Source organism: Fringilla coelebs (assembly GCF_963513975.1).
Source record: "Fringilla coelebs genome assembly, chromosome: 4".
Classification (NCBI taxonomy): Eukaryota; Metazoa; Chordata; class Aves; order Passeriformes; family Fringillidae; genus Fringilla; species Fringilla coelebs.
Window position 1 is genome coordinate 7,079,520 of NC_140032.1, and position 13,402 is coordinate 7,092,921.

Genomic DNA, 13,402 nt, shown 5'->3' on the forward strand with positions numbered 1-13,402 from the left:
CAAGGAGTAATGAGGTGGCATTTCTTATTTCTGTCTGCAATATCTGAGCACCTTTCAGACAGAGTTTCAAAGGAAGCCAGGCTCACCTAATTGTGTCTGTCCATCTACCCACTGGGCCCTCCATAATTAAATGTTTAACTCACCAGCAAATTTCAGCCAAAAGCTGCTAGTAGTCAAGGAGAATTAAAAAAAGGACAGCAGATGAGAAGGCAGACACAAATTAGAGGCTGTGCCCTGTGAAAGGCTCCGGAGGACAGCAGCAGTAATCCCTTCTTCCATGACACCTGCCAGTCTCCAGTCACAGCCTCATCAACACACAGGCAGCTGTGAGAGGTGCTGGGACAGGCTCTGCACAAGAATTTCTGCAGCAGAGCACCTCTTTCTGTGCCTCCCTCTTTCTGCAGAACAGGCTCCAGCTGCCCATGCTGCTTCTGCTCACTCTGCATCTGCCTCCAAAAGAGCTCCTTCAGTTTGGGGATCCTGCATTTGTCACAAAATGCAAACAAAACTGCTCAAATCTGCAAGAGGAAAGAAAATTCAGGTCAGGACTTTGAGCAACCTGATCCAGTAGAAGGTGTCCCTGCCCATGGCAGAGGGGCTGGAATGAGATGATCATTAAGGTCCCTTCCAAACCATTCTGGGATTCTGTCATCTTGAAAGTGTGCAGTGTACTTGAATTTCATCCATGAAGTACAAAGGGATTTCAAGGTGCTGATGATTTTAGATGGGTTTTGAGGTGCTGAGAAACCTGCCTTTCCTGTAACTCCTAACTTTGGGTGTCTACATCCTTTTGCAGATCTGGACTGAAGCATGTTGCTAGGCTGCCAACAACTGCCAGGCAACAAATCACAGCACACAGATTGAAGCCACGCTTACAATGCAATATATTGAGCATGTTTTATTGTTAAGAAATCAATAATCTGCATTGCCATAATAAAATGTAAAATGTGATTATGTTTTTCCCAGGGGGTAGAAAAAATAAGAATAAAAAAAAAAACTGTAAATCATTTTTATTGCCTTTCCAAAGTAAAACTTACACATTCATTCTTCAATCTGTTATAAAATCAAATTAATTTCCACTATTAATGAACAAAACCTCTCTCGTTGCACATGTAATTCAGAGTGATACTACTTCTTTCTGAGCCTCTTTTATTCATTGCCCCACCAAATTATTAAAACAAAGCGGTTGCTATGGTAACTAATTCATTCTCTGCATTAATATATTGTTTCTAAACATCAGTGTCGACTCATTCTGACTTACATGCCCTAAATTCCAGTTTGAAATTCTAAACTTCTGTCTTGTTTGTCAGGAAAGCCCTTTACAATCTATGCATTCATGCAGATAAGGACAGCTAGAGCGCAGCTGCTTTTGTTTATTGCAAGAAGAAGTAACTGTTACTAAATTATTTGAGTTTGATAAATTGATGATGCCTGCATGGAAGTGCAGGGCAGCACTTGGGGAACAAGCATGGCAGTCTGTGGAGCGCTGCACAAACTGGCAAACATGACCATCTGCAGGTTAGCTAAGCTAACAACAACAACAACCAAAAATGACTGGCAGATGTTGTGGAAATTAAGCAACACCTGCCTAAGTGGTATTTGATACCCAGGAAAAAACCACATGCATGTGACTGATGCAATCTTCAAGACATAAAGGAGCAGCAGGGAACAAGAAATAGCGATAAAATTGCCTGGGAAAAAGTTTTTTTAGCACTTAATAAAACTATTTCTTCAAATGTGCACTCCTTGACAAAAAGAGGCATTTATCGTGTATTTAATTAAAACTTATAATTATTCTTGATTACCTATTAGCAGGAGTCATAGTCTAATTGTATTCGAGTGTCATTATCTAGCACACAAGGAAACTTTCTGAAAAATACAGGTAGGATCAAAAGAATAAAGAGTCTTTACTCTTCATCTTTTGCTCTCCTACTGCCATTGCCTGTAATTTTTGGTGTGTCTTTTTGCTGTGTCTCCAGTTAATTGGCAGAATGAAAGGTTTGAAAATTCAGTGCATGGGAGGATACTTTGAAAAATAAGCATCAGGGGAAAGAGAAACATGAATAATTTTTAACAGTTAATTTCTGGCTTTAAAAAAAAATCCCAAATATATCTGCTCAAAGTCACAAGCAATTTAAATTTAGTTCTCATAGGAAAGGGCGGAAGAAGGAACCTTTTTATTTAGGTATCTGAGCAGGGCCACAAACCACAGAGTTCTGCATCTCCAGTGGTACCAAAGGGTGTGTTCTCACCTGCAGCAAGTGCCAGGTATTTTCACAATTAGCACAGCCTTGTGTTTTAAAGGGATTCCAAGAGTATTACAACAGCCTGCTGCTATTTATATCCCAGAACATCTCTGACTTTTCTGTCACAGAAAAAGAAGAGGCAGAGGCAGCTTATTTTTTTTTTTTTTTCTAACCTGGTACCTGACTTCAGAAGAGCTACAAGATAAAACACAGGTTTCTTAACTCCAAATGACCTATCCATCAGACCACAGTGACTTCTCTAATGAGGAGGGACATCTCTGCTGGGTACTCCCTCCCTGGCAAAGCCTCCTTGCAATTCCTCCTGTTCAAGGAGAGGAACCCTTCAATTCAGTACTGACCTCCTGGAATGAGGACACAAGGATGTGTGTCTTGTGCAGAAGCAGAAACCTCCAGCACTAAAAGACTGTCTCCACTTTTATTTTCTTGTTTCCACTTGCATAATCACACTCCCATTCTGACTGCACTAAGGGAGGAAACAAAATAAAATCCTTTTTTGCATCTCAGACTGCACTTCCCTGAGGATGGGAACTGCCTCTGTGAGAGCTGAACAAGACTGCTTTAATTAGATGACTATGTAAATTTTTCAGTATGTTTACCTAGACACTTAATCTTTGTGCAGTTCAGTTTTCCAGAGCACAGTGCAAAGCAACATCAGAGCATCTTCCCTGACCCCAGGCAGAAATAAGAACATACTACCATCAAGTACTTAAGACTTCTAAAGCTTCTAAAATTTTTAGCAGCCACACATCTGCACTGTGTAAAAGCTAAATATCTAGCCTGAAAATATTTTTATTAATAGAAGAATAGGAGGAATAAATTATCTGGAGATTATTCAGGAATTAGAGGATGAAGTGTGGTTATGTACTGGATTCTGACTCAAGTATCTGATACTACAAATACAATTCATACAACCCTGTAAAACCAGTGTCATGCTCTATTATTTTTTGTATTTAACACTGTCTCTAACACTAACAATAGGGGAAACTATTTTGACTTTACTGTAGTGTCAAAATGCAACTTTCTGGATGGATCACAGCTGAACATAGCTGCTGTTGTAACCAAGTGTATTTTATTTTAAGTGTATTTTATTTCAATATATCGATCAAAATGTGACAACACAGATAAAATGCATGATGCTGGACACCACAGAATTGCAGTTTTTCTTTACAACATTCATAACTTAAATCAGTGACATGAACATTTCAGCAAAACTTAAACATCTCAGATTCTTTTCTCCATAGATTTTTTTTCCCCCCTCAAATTTCCTTACTGAAGCAATGCTTTTCATTAGCAGCTGCTATTTAGTGTCACTTAGAGCAAAAGGGGCTTCTAAGGCAATTCCCTTTTCATACAACTTGCATTGTGATACCTCTGCAACGTTGCAGTACCTAAGTGGATGCAAATCCAAAGCCTGTGTAGGTGAAGACTGAGATGCAGGTTACTGCAGGAAGCCAAAAGAAAGCTAAAAACCACTTTGCACTGCAAACACTGATATAAAGGACAAAGCCAAAACCCAAATACAGGCCTGTGCATAAGCATTTCAACTCTAATTCTAATGAGATAAAGGATGCTTTTGCAGTAGAGTAAACATAACCCAAATATGCAGAAATTTTCCTTTGGAAAGAGACAAAAACTCTTGTTATGTTGAGATTCCTGGTAGCACCGTTTATTATTTTATTATTTTAAACTCAATTTATCTTAATCCTTAGAATATGCTCCCCATTCTTTGAAGGCAACTTTTACCTAATTGTCTATATTAGCACAGGTTCCAAAATGCTTTCAAAGTTTTTGCAAGCAAAACACAGTAAAATAGTGTTGAGTGGTTAAAACATGCTTGTGTGCTATGCACCCAAGTGTATGTTATGCATTTGTATGCATAACATACATTTTTATGTTAAAACACTTGTATCTGAATGTAAATTGGTTTCCTTATAGAATATTCTTCTATAGGTTTTTCATAGAAAACTCTGCTTGCTTAAACACTTTCATTTGCTACACTTGAAAGGTTTGATGGCTGTTCCTGCAGAAAGATTTTGGTAGCTTTAACTATCTAATTCCTAATTTAATTTATACTGGATTGCTACAGAGAAAAGGAATTTACTCCAGTTCAAATGCTTATGTATTTGCTGAAGGCACTTAAGGTTAGAAAATCACATTTTTGCAAAGGTTAATTGGTACTTTATAAAGGAGCTACTTTGACTTAGGAAACAAATGATAAAATATTAGGAATCTTTTAGCTCCCTCTGCTGCCCTAATCCTTCACTAAGCCACCTTCTGAGGTCTGTCAAAGACACCAAGAAATGAGGCAGCCCATTAATCCCTTTTTAAGAAACATTTGGCATATTAAGTATGCCCAGTACTAAGATGAGTACACAGGAAGAAAACTCTATAAAGTACTATTTGATTTACCTTTGCCTGTGCATTTTATTATTTCCTTTTTTCTCCAGTATCTTAGCAAGTGAAACCATGAAGAACACATTCAAATTTGGATGTTAAGAAAACTGCAGCTCTTGTTCTCCAAAGAACTTGACATCTGCAATTCCCACTTACATAAGAAAGAGCCAAGGGCATTCACTGCCTGGAAACATTTATTCCTCCTTCCTCTTATTTACAGATCAACTTACATGGTACAGACCAACTTTAGTAAAAAACCATTTTTGAAATTCAGGGAAAGCCCAGACCTTGCCAAAGTAAGCCATCTTATTAATATAAGACAACTCAACTGCCCCTGCAAGGGGTCAAATCCCAGTTTACACAAAGTAGCTAAGATCCATCAATGGTCATGCAGAAAACACTTGGTATTTGTCAGTCTGGTACTTCCCACTGTTTAAAAAGCCAAGCTATTACATGCACAAGAAAAAGAAATCAGGACAGTGAATGCATTTTTCTTTTCATTAAGTCACTCTTTATTACAAGATTTCTCTATCAATTTGGGAAGACAACCACATCCAATTCATATCTGTTTTTTTCCCTTTGCATTCCTCCTGGAACTATCAACATCAACTACATCAACTATTCCACATCAACTACAAACTGAAGATTCATCTTATTAAATCTCAAGCAGCAAAATGAAGCTCTAAAAACACAGATGTTTCCTTATAAAGAAAGCAAGCCCAGGCCATATCCTTGAAAAGCAACTATTCATTTATCATGCATTTTTACTGTCCTTCAAAGTGCATCACACTTTGGTATTTGCCAGTAATCAAACCTTCCCAAAGAAACACTGCCCTTCATAAAAGCAAAGAATGAGAGATTTTATCTCAAATTTCTGACATTCATCCCATTAATATCCACTTTCTTTTCCAATTTATGATCCTGGCCAACTCTTCATTTCTTAGGTAATAAAGCATCACTGTTAAAATAGCTAAAATACATTGCAACTTTTCTTCTGGGCACTTTTTAAAAAGATGAAGCAACATGCATGTAAAGAATAACATTAACACTAATGCTGCACAAAAAGGAAAAAAAAAATTAGGAAATGATTGAGCATTCTGAGTGCTAAGATGCTTTTTGCTTCATCAACACCAGAAGAAAAAAAAACTAAAAAAAACCCAACAAAAAACCCACACCTGGCTGGGGACAGACGGGGTCTTCACAGATTTGTACTTGGCACATGTTGCAGTCTTTGCTGTGTAAATATCACATGGGGTGCTCTGGGAAGAAATCTCCTAACTGGGAAAGTCCTCTGAATTTTCCAGTTACATTTCCAGCATTGTGCTGTATTTAATCCCTAATACCTGTGCAAACAAGCAGGAAGAAATGAGAACAGCCCCTTTCCTCCTCTCCCAGTGTTGCCTAAAGCTTGGAAACCCACCAAAAACAGTGTGTAATAAATACATAGTGCTCAGGCAGCCAAAATAATGTACTTAAAAATAATTCACAGTGTTCACCAAGCCCCTTCCCAGACAATTCAGACATTCCCCCTGCCTGCAGCCACCTTCTGTTCCTAGCACCCAGCAAATGCAAGAGAGGTCAGACAGCCCAAGGTAACTGCCAAGCAATGGTCAGTAAAACATACAGGAATTTAATTAAGGATTTCCAGAATATAAGCAAATAAACAGCATTGTTTACAGTTTGTTACAATATAAAGCACAATAATACCTTAATTAGACATAACAACTTTTCAAAATGCCAAAAACATTTTGAATTTTTCAAATTACCCACAAAATGAACACATTTTATTTTTGCACTGTGACACTTCCAACTGTTCTGCCAAATGTATACTACTGTAATTATGCTTTGCAATCACCAGCATCACCGGAGAGGGGGACAAAGAACAATATAATCAGTAACTAATTAATCTTTCACATGTCGTGGTACCATTTATCTCCAAGGGAAGAATCCTAAATGTTATTTTACAAATTGTGAAGTGAGTTTAATATTAGCATCTCAGAGTGCCTGGAATCATGTCCTTATGCCTAAGCATAATTCACAGGTAGTGGTGGAAGTTAGAAACCAGAATTTAATACCTGGCTTTTTTTAAGGGACAGCCTTCAATGGCACAACATTGAAATGTGCACCAAGAAAATGTAATTGCAAACAGCTTTGGGATTCAAAGCAAATATTCAATTTTATATCTAAGAAATCATCAAAGGGAATCATAGGTACCTCAGAGACAAAATCATTTACTGAGCTACATTAAGCTTCGTTATATTCAAGAATTCATTAAAAAATACATAGTTAGTAGTAGTTAGCAAGTTATTGCAGCCTATTTTTAAGTGAACTTGCAATAGAAATAAAGTGCATCTTTAAAATATTCTCTTCTAAGGGAAAGTTCAAGAGAAGAAAGCAATGCACAAACTGATGAACAGAAAAGCTGACCAAGAAGATAAACCACCTTTAATAGTTCTACAGCTCACTACATTCCCTAAGCTTTGTAAAACATCACACATACTTCTAAAATATAAAATATTTAGGTTGTGTCATGAAAGGCACATATATCAGAGAACAATTCTGTATAAATAATTTTTAAACCTGAACAGGACCATATGTGGAAAAAAAGCCATTATAAAACAAACCAACCCCCACCTCCCCCAGTTGTTATCCCTTTTTACAGCCTTTGAAATCATCATCAGGGATATGTGTTTACAAGCCTCAAGGAGCATTTGAGCATACAGAGACACAAGAGCAGAACACAGTTCCAACACTTGGGAGCCAAACTGGGCTCCCACAGCTATAAAATGTCAAGCATGCTTCCATACCTGTTGTTTTACCCCCTCTCCTCTTGATAATTTTCTGCCTGGCCTTCCCACTCTATTTTTCCAACCTAGCTATTTGGTAAATGTGATTAAGGAAGCAGAGAGGTGGCTAAAAACCCCTTTTTTTCCTACATCACTTTTCAAGTGGATCAATTCCCTCCACTGCCTGGCCAAGCAGATTTTACCATAGGATGGATGCAGTGAATTGTGCAGGGCAGGGAAAAACAAGCCAGACAAAACAGCACCACTGGATGTGAGCACGAAGCCTGGGGGAAGCCACTGCTATTTCAATCCCAGTGGCTGCTGGTGTGTCACCTCTGTCCCTGGCAATGTTCCTTCCCACATCATCACAGACTTTCCTGCCTCTTGGGTCGTTCTGTTGCTCAGCATTGTAAGCTCATAAGGAGGCTGAGATTGCACAGAGTGGGCTGAGCTGCTCTAACTGCTGGCTGCCATCAAAAGGGACAGGTTTGTCATTCTTCTTCACACCTTGCTGATTCAGCTGAATATTCTCCATTTTTTATGGAAGAGTTGGATACAGAAACTCTAGGATGGGGAACTGAGACTGGGAGCAGAGAAGAGGAGCATGCACACTCCTAGGTCAGTTCTAGCTGATCTAGTTAGCTGATCTAACTAGTGGGGCAGCCTTCCCAGTTTCATCATCCTCTGCAGTTCCCCATTTCTCTGAGAAGGGATCAGTCTCCAGTGAGCAGGTTCTGGACACCTGGCCAAGCAGTCAAGGTGGTACACAGCAACAGCCTGGACCTGGCATCCATGGGTGGGCTTGGCCAGTTTTGGAAGACTGACAAGGAGATAAATCATCCAAACCAAATGTGGAGCTGCACCCTTTGATACCTGGATGAAATGTCCCTTTCTCTGGCTATGTTAGGTTAACAGTCCCAGAGCTTTTCCAACTGCCCCTTCCATGCAACTGCTCTGTCAGCTGACCAGTGACCTGGACTGAGGAATTTACCCAAATGGAAAATAGGCCAACAAAAGGTTTTACTACAAGTCAGCTTCTCAGTGTAGCTCTTGGTAGAGTCACACTCACATTGGCACAAAGAAAGGGGTAAAAATCCATTGCCAAGGACTCCTCACACAACACAGCTGCTGGGAAAGGGTCTCAAGACCAACTTGTGGAGGAGGCAAAGGTTTCACCCCCAGTTCACATCATTAGACATGATGCAGAAACCAGGCTATACACTCCCATCCTGTCAAAAAGAAATTAACTATTCCCTTGCCTTTTAGTGAGAAACTAACATTTTAGTATAAAAATTCATTTAGTCCAGACCATTCATGTGTCCCTTGACCTGCTTTCATACCAGCTCCAAAAGCCCTTTTGGAGAAAAGAGCAAGAATGTGCAATTTGTCATTTGTGACCTGAGGCAAAATGACAGACCCAAATGATTACAAGTCCTTTCATGAGAATTCACACTATCTTTATTAATACTCATTTAACCTTTGGGGGTATCCTGCAATTTTTGTTTTGTTTTCATCTGACTTTTTACTTCCTTTCAAGGATTAGATACAAGCTGTTAAATCAATCTACATGAGGCAAGCCTGTAGAGAAAGACTCCTGAGAGCACTATGTGGTCATCTTCCCCTTTTGTAATTGTTGTGTTATGTAAGGCCACAATTTTTTGGAGTGTTTGGGTAGAACGTTGTAAAATGCTAAGATGAAAACCAACTCAAGTCGAGAATAGGTCACAGACTAGTTTCTTTTCTTATCCTAGATCCATTTCCACCAAAACCCAGCATTTCTGCACATTCAATATTACCTCAACAGAAACTACAACTCAATTAAAAATACACAGAATGACCAAGAGAAAAAAATCAGTATTGCACAAAACTAACACAGTTAACACTAGAAATTGAAATGTCCAACCTTCAAATATGCGATCCAGACGTTGCCGCTTCACTTTGTGTTTGTCCATGAGAGACACAAAAGTGGAAGCTCAAAGAACGTCCCCACACAGCTTGGTGATGCTCTTCTCACACCAGGCAGAAATGCTCAGTCTTTTATAAGCTGTGAACAGAAAGATAAACTTTAAAATACATCATTTTTGGCACCTTTGTCCTGATGATCTGGAGATGATCTCTATGTAATCTAAAGAATTTTTAAAACCCACAAAGTTCTTAAATCATATTAGGTAAACTGGTATTTATTTCACAGCAAACTGTCCTCTAAGCACAGAGATAAAATGCACAGGGCACAACTCAGACCAACCAGTGTGGAAGTGTTCCAGGACAGCTGCTGTTCACTGCTTTTTCACTTCAAATACTTTTCTCCCCTTCCAATGAACAAACCACCAACAAATGCTGGCACCCTGGGCAGGCACAGTCCATAAATTGACAGAAACATGTTCACCTGAGATGAAATTGGAAAGCCACAACTTCACATCACAAAGCTCACAGTGAGAGAAAATACTTCTTTCACTCTTAACTGTCAGGTCCTTGATGATAATGAAATCCAGAGTTTCAGCTTGGAAGTTGAAGAAAACCAAGTCAAGGGGCAGAGACACAGGGAAACACATCCTGGTGACAAGAAGGAATGCCAACATCTCTATCAACCAAATGGCATTTGGAGCAGGTTTATGCATGACTAGGCAAAGCTCTTTGGCAGCAGATACAGGCAGGCACTTTTCAGATTCTGTGGAGCTGGGCAAGGCAGCATAAGGGCATTGCAACAATCAGGCTGCATTTTAAGCCAAACCACTGAGAAGTGGGAAGGGGGGATGGAGAGAGAGGAGGAAAAAAAATCTCTCAATGAGAACCTAATTATAGCAGTAGAATATAAAATGCAGGTGAGCAAGTGGTAAAACTATGGATACAGATGCTCTAAAAAGCATCATCAGAGCACCACTTTTATTCACTTTTCAATATCTGAGTAGACTTTGAGAAACAAACACAGAGCACACTGTAGTACAAGCACTGTGCACACTAAAATGAGCCAAATACTCCACCTCCCTGTTTCTTTTTATTCCTGCCCAGCGCTTTCAACATCAGTGGATGGGATTAAATGGCCTTACAAGTGACTGAGCCTAGAAATTTGCTTGTTTCTTTCTAGAGGCTGAACTGCACTAAAGCCAAACATAGGCACAATTCATTAACATATCATCAAGATTCATGAATTGCAAGTGAAATTATAAAGAAAAATATTTTGAATATCAAGAACTGCACATTTGCATTTATACTAAGGATCTTTACCAATACTGCCCTGCTCAGTGCATTTAGACTTTTAATAAAGTTCCTTCTTTGTGTTTGGTCTTTTCTTTAAATTTAAAATGGAGTTAGTGGGTGACATTGATCATGCTTTTAACTCTTCATTCGCCTCATTGTCCTCTTCAATTCCCCTCAACATCTATTTGTCCTCAAATTCAAGATTATTCTGCGGTTTTGCACAGATTGCAATGGAATATAACATCCCATCATAAAAGGGAGAAGAAAAATTGATGAGGAATGCAGAAACCCTTTTTTTTTTTTACTTTTTAAAAAACATAGACTGTTGCCATTTTAGAAATTTACTTTTACATTTCTCAACATTGGCGTTCTTCCAAAACACAATGTTCTTTAATATTGAATGTGGTTGTGTTATGAGACTGCACAAGCACTACATCAAATCTAACATGGATTTTATAATCTGATAAGCCAACTATGTAAGTATAGAACTATATAACCACCAGCCTCAACACCTCAAACCTGTGCACAGAATCAGCCTTAGTCTTTAATTATTTTGCTTATCATTTCTGTTTTATAACCTACTTCCTTCAATTATCACATAGAAAGATTTAAAGCATAAGAACCAAACCAGAATATAATGAACATTTTAAACACTAATCTTAGCTTAAATTTGTACAGCTTATTTAATTTCCCATCTTGTAGAAACATACAGGCCTGCTGGCCTCCTTGTGCTGTGCTGTTTATTCATTCAGCAAAAGATTTTTCCACTGTAGTCACTCTGCATACAAAGCTGGATGACAGCTGTGAAGAACAGACCATCTGTAACTATTGACCTACCACTGAAAGTGTCACCAGATGTTTTCTATCTGTCTGCAGTAGCTTCAAAGTGTGCCATATAAATCAAGTAATTTTTTTGCTTTCAAGCATTGTTTTAACATTATTTCATTGATAGTAAGTTGTCATAAGTTTAAAAAATATTTGAGCAAAAAATAAATTAGCATGTTAACACTATTCTAAGTTGAACCCTCACACAGTTTTATTACACATCATGTTCCAACAGAAAGAGCAGATGATGATATGGGAAGTGCTTCCCAGCAAAACAAAAGCCTTGTAATTGTGGAAGTGTTAGTTATTGCAATTGCTAAACCACAACATGAATAACTGTATTTGAGAAATTCACTCAAAATACACACACAGTGCCTGATGATCTAAAAACCTGAACACCAAATACCAAATAGCATTTCAGACCAGACTTCTGTAGTTCAATATTTTAAGAATAAGTGAGAATCCAAGTGATTTAAGAACATATAGTGCTTATCATATATGTCAAGTAGCATCTACAACAGAACCCTTTTGAGCAGTACACATTTTAGATCACACTCTTGCAAACAATATTAGAGTTTTTCCCTCAGTTAATCAGATTATTTCAGTGTATTTTTAAAGAGAATAACTCTTGGGGTATTGCTGGAGCATTTAGCTCTTTCTTAAGAAAGGGAGAGCTTTACTCTGAGACTTCAAGATAAAGGAAAAGTGATTCTCCAACATATTTCCAGCAGAGAGGGCAAATCCTACAGGCTAAAACAGAAATTATAAACAAGTCAACTTTGATTTCAATTTTCAAAACAGATAATGCTGGTAATGAATGAGGGGTAAACATTAGCTGTGAGTGAGATGATTTGAAGGAAGGCCCATTCAAAAACCATGATTTCTCCAGAGAAAAAGGATAAAAATGAAGTAAAGTAAGAAATTATTTTTTTTTTAAGAGAGGAAACAGTAGGCTAATTATACACACCCTTTGTGTGTGTGGGTTGTGACAAATTCCACAAGATCAGGGAGGGACTCCCCTCAAAGTCAAATGTTGCAGCATGCAGTGTTGGACCATTCCCTTTGCATCAGTCTAATGGGGGAGGTTGGCATGGATCAGTTGCAACCAGATCTGAAGAGAAAAACTGCATCACCTCTGATGAGTTTCCTCGCTCTGGAAGGGATCCAGTGTCACTGTCACATTTTCTGAAAAATCCCCTTGCCCAGGATTATTCTCCTGGGAAGCAGAGAAACCTCAGAGGAAAAGGAAAACAATAATTATCTCATTGCTTCTCCTTGTTTTGCTGCTTTGGAATGTTGTTGGAGAGTGTTTATCCAACAGGTGGGTGTTTGATTGGTTTCATGTGAATTGTTTTGACTTAATGACCAATCATGGTCAGGCTGTGTTGGGGCTCTGGAGAGAGTCACGAGTTTTCATTATCATTCTTTTTAACCTTCTGTCTGTATCCTTTCTCTATTCTTTAGAGTATAGTTTTAGTATAGCATTCTTTAATATAATATAAGTACATAAAATAATAAACTAGCCTTCTAAGAACATGGAATCAAATTCTCAATTCCTCCTTTGTCCTTTGACCCAACAAATACCACAATCCAGAGAATAAACTCTCCTGAGCACAGACTTCCTTCCACCCACAGGATATAAAATGCAGAAGGCTGATTTCTACCTTTGCCCACTGTCAGTTGCAGGCACAGATTTGTAGGCAATCCCAAATCGCAAGATGAAGCATAAAAAATCCAGAACAGAAATTAAATTCACAGGACAGAGTGACAGACCATTAGAGGATAAGGCCATGAAGATCTGTGTGACCCTTGGCAATCTCAGCCTTCCCTTACCTCAGCCATTCTAGCTCACACTCCTTTGTCTGAAGCTACAGTGAACTATTCAAATATTTTTTCTTTCTATTAACAACTATCAAAAAGTATAATGTAAGG

At 38.4% G+C, this 13,402-nt stretch overlaps 1 protein-coding gene across 4 annotated transcripts in view; it reads right to left on the reverse strand.

Moving 5' to 3' along the window:
• The window catches only part of CTBP1 (C-terminal binding protein 1), a 236,538-nt gene that overhangs the window by 172,893 nt on the left and 50,243 nt on the right, over positions 1-13,402 (reverse strand). For 2 of the 4 annotated variants that reach the window (XM_084204392.1, XM_084204390.1), the window contains exon 2: positions 9,351-9,491. In XM_084204392.1, the coding sequence (XP_084060518.1) occupies positions 9,351-9,399 (49 nt within the window). In that variant the 5' untranslated portion in view covers positions 9,400-9,491. Of the gene's footprint in view, positions 1-9,350; positions 9,492-13,402 lie in introns of those variants that run through there. The other 2 variants (XM_084204398.1, XM_084204396.1) reach the window with 2 other exon arrangements.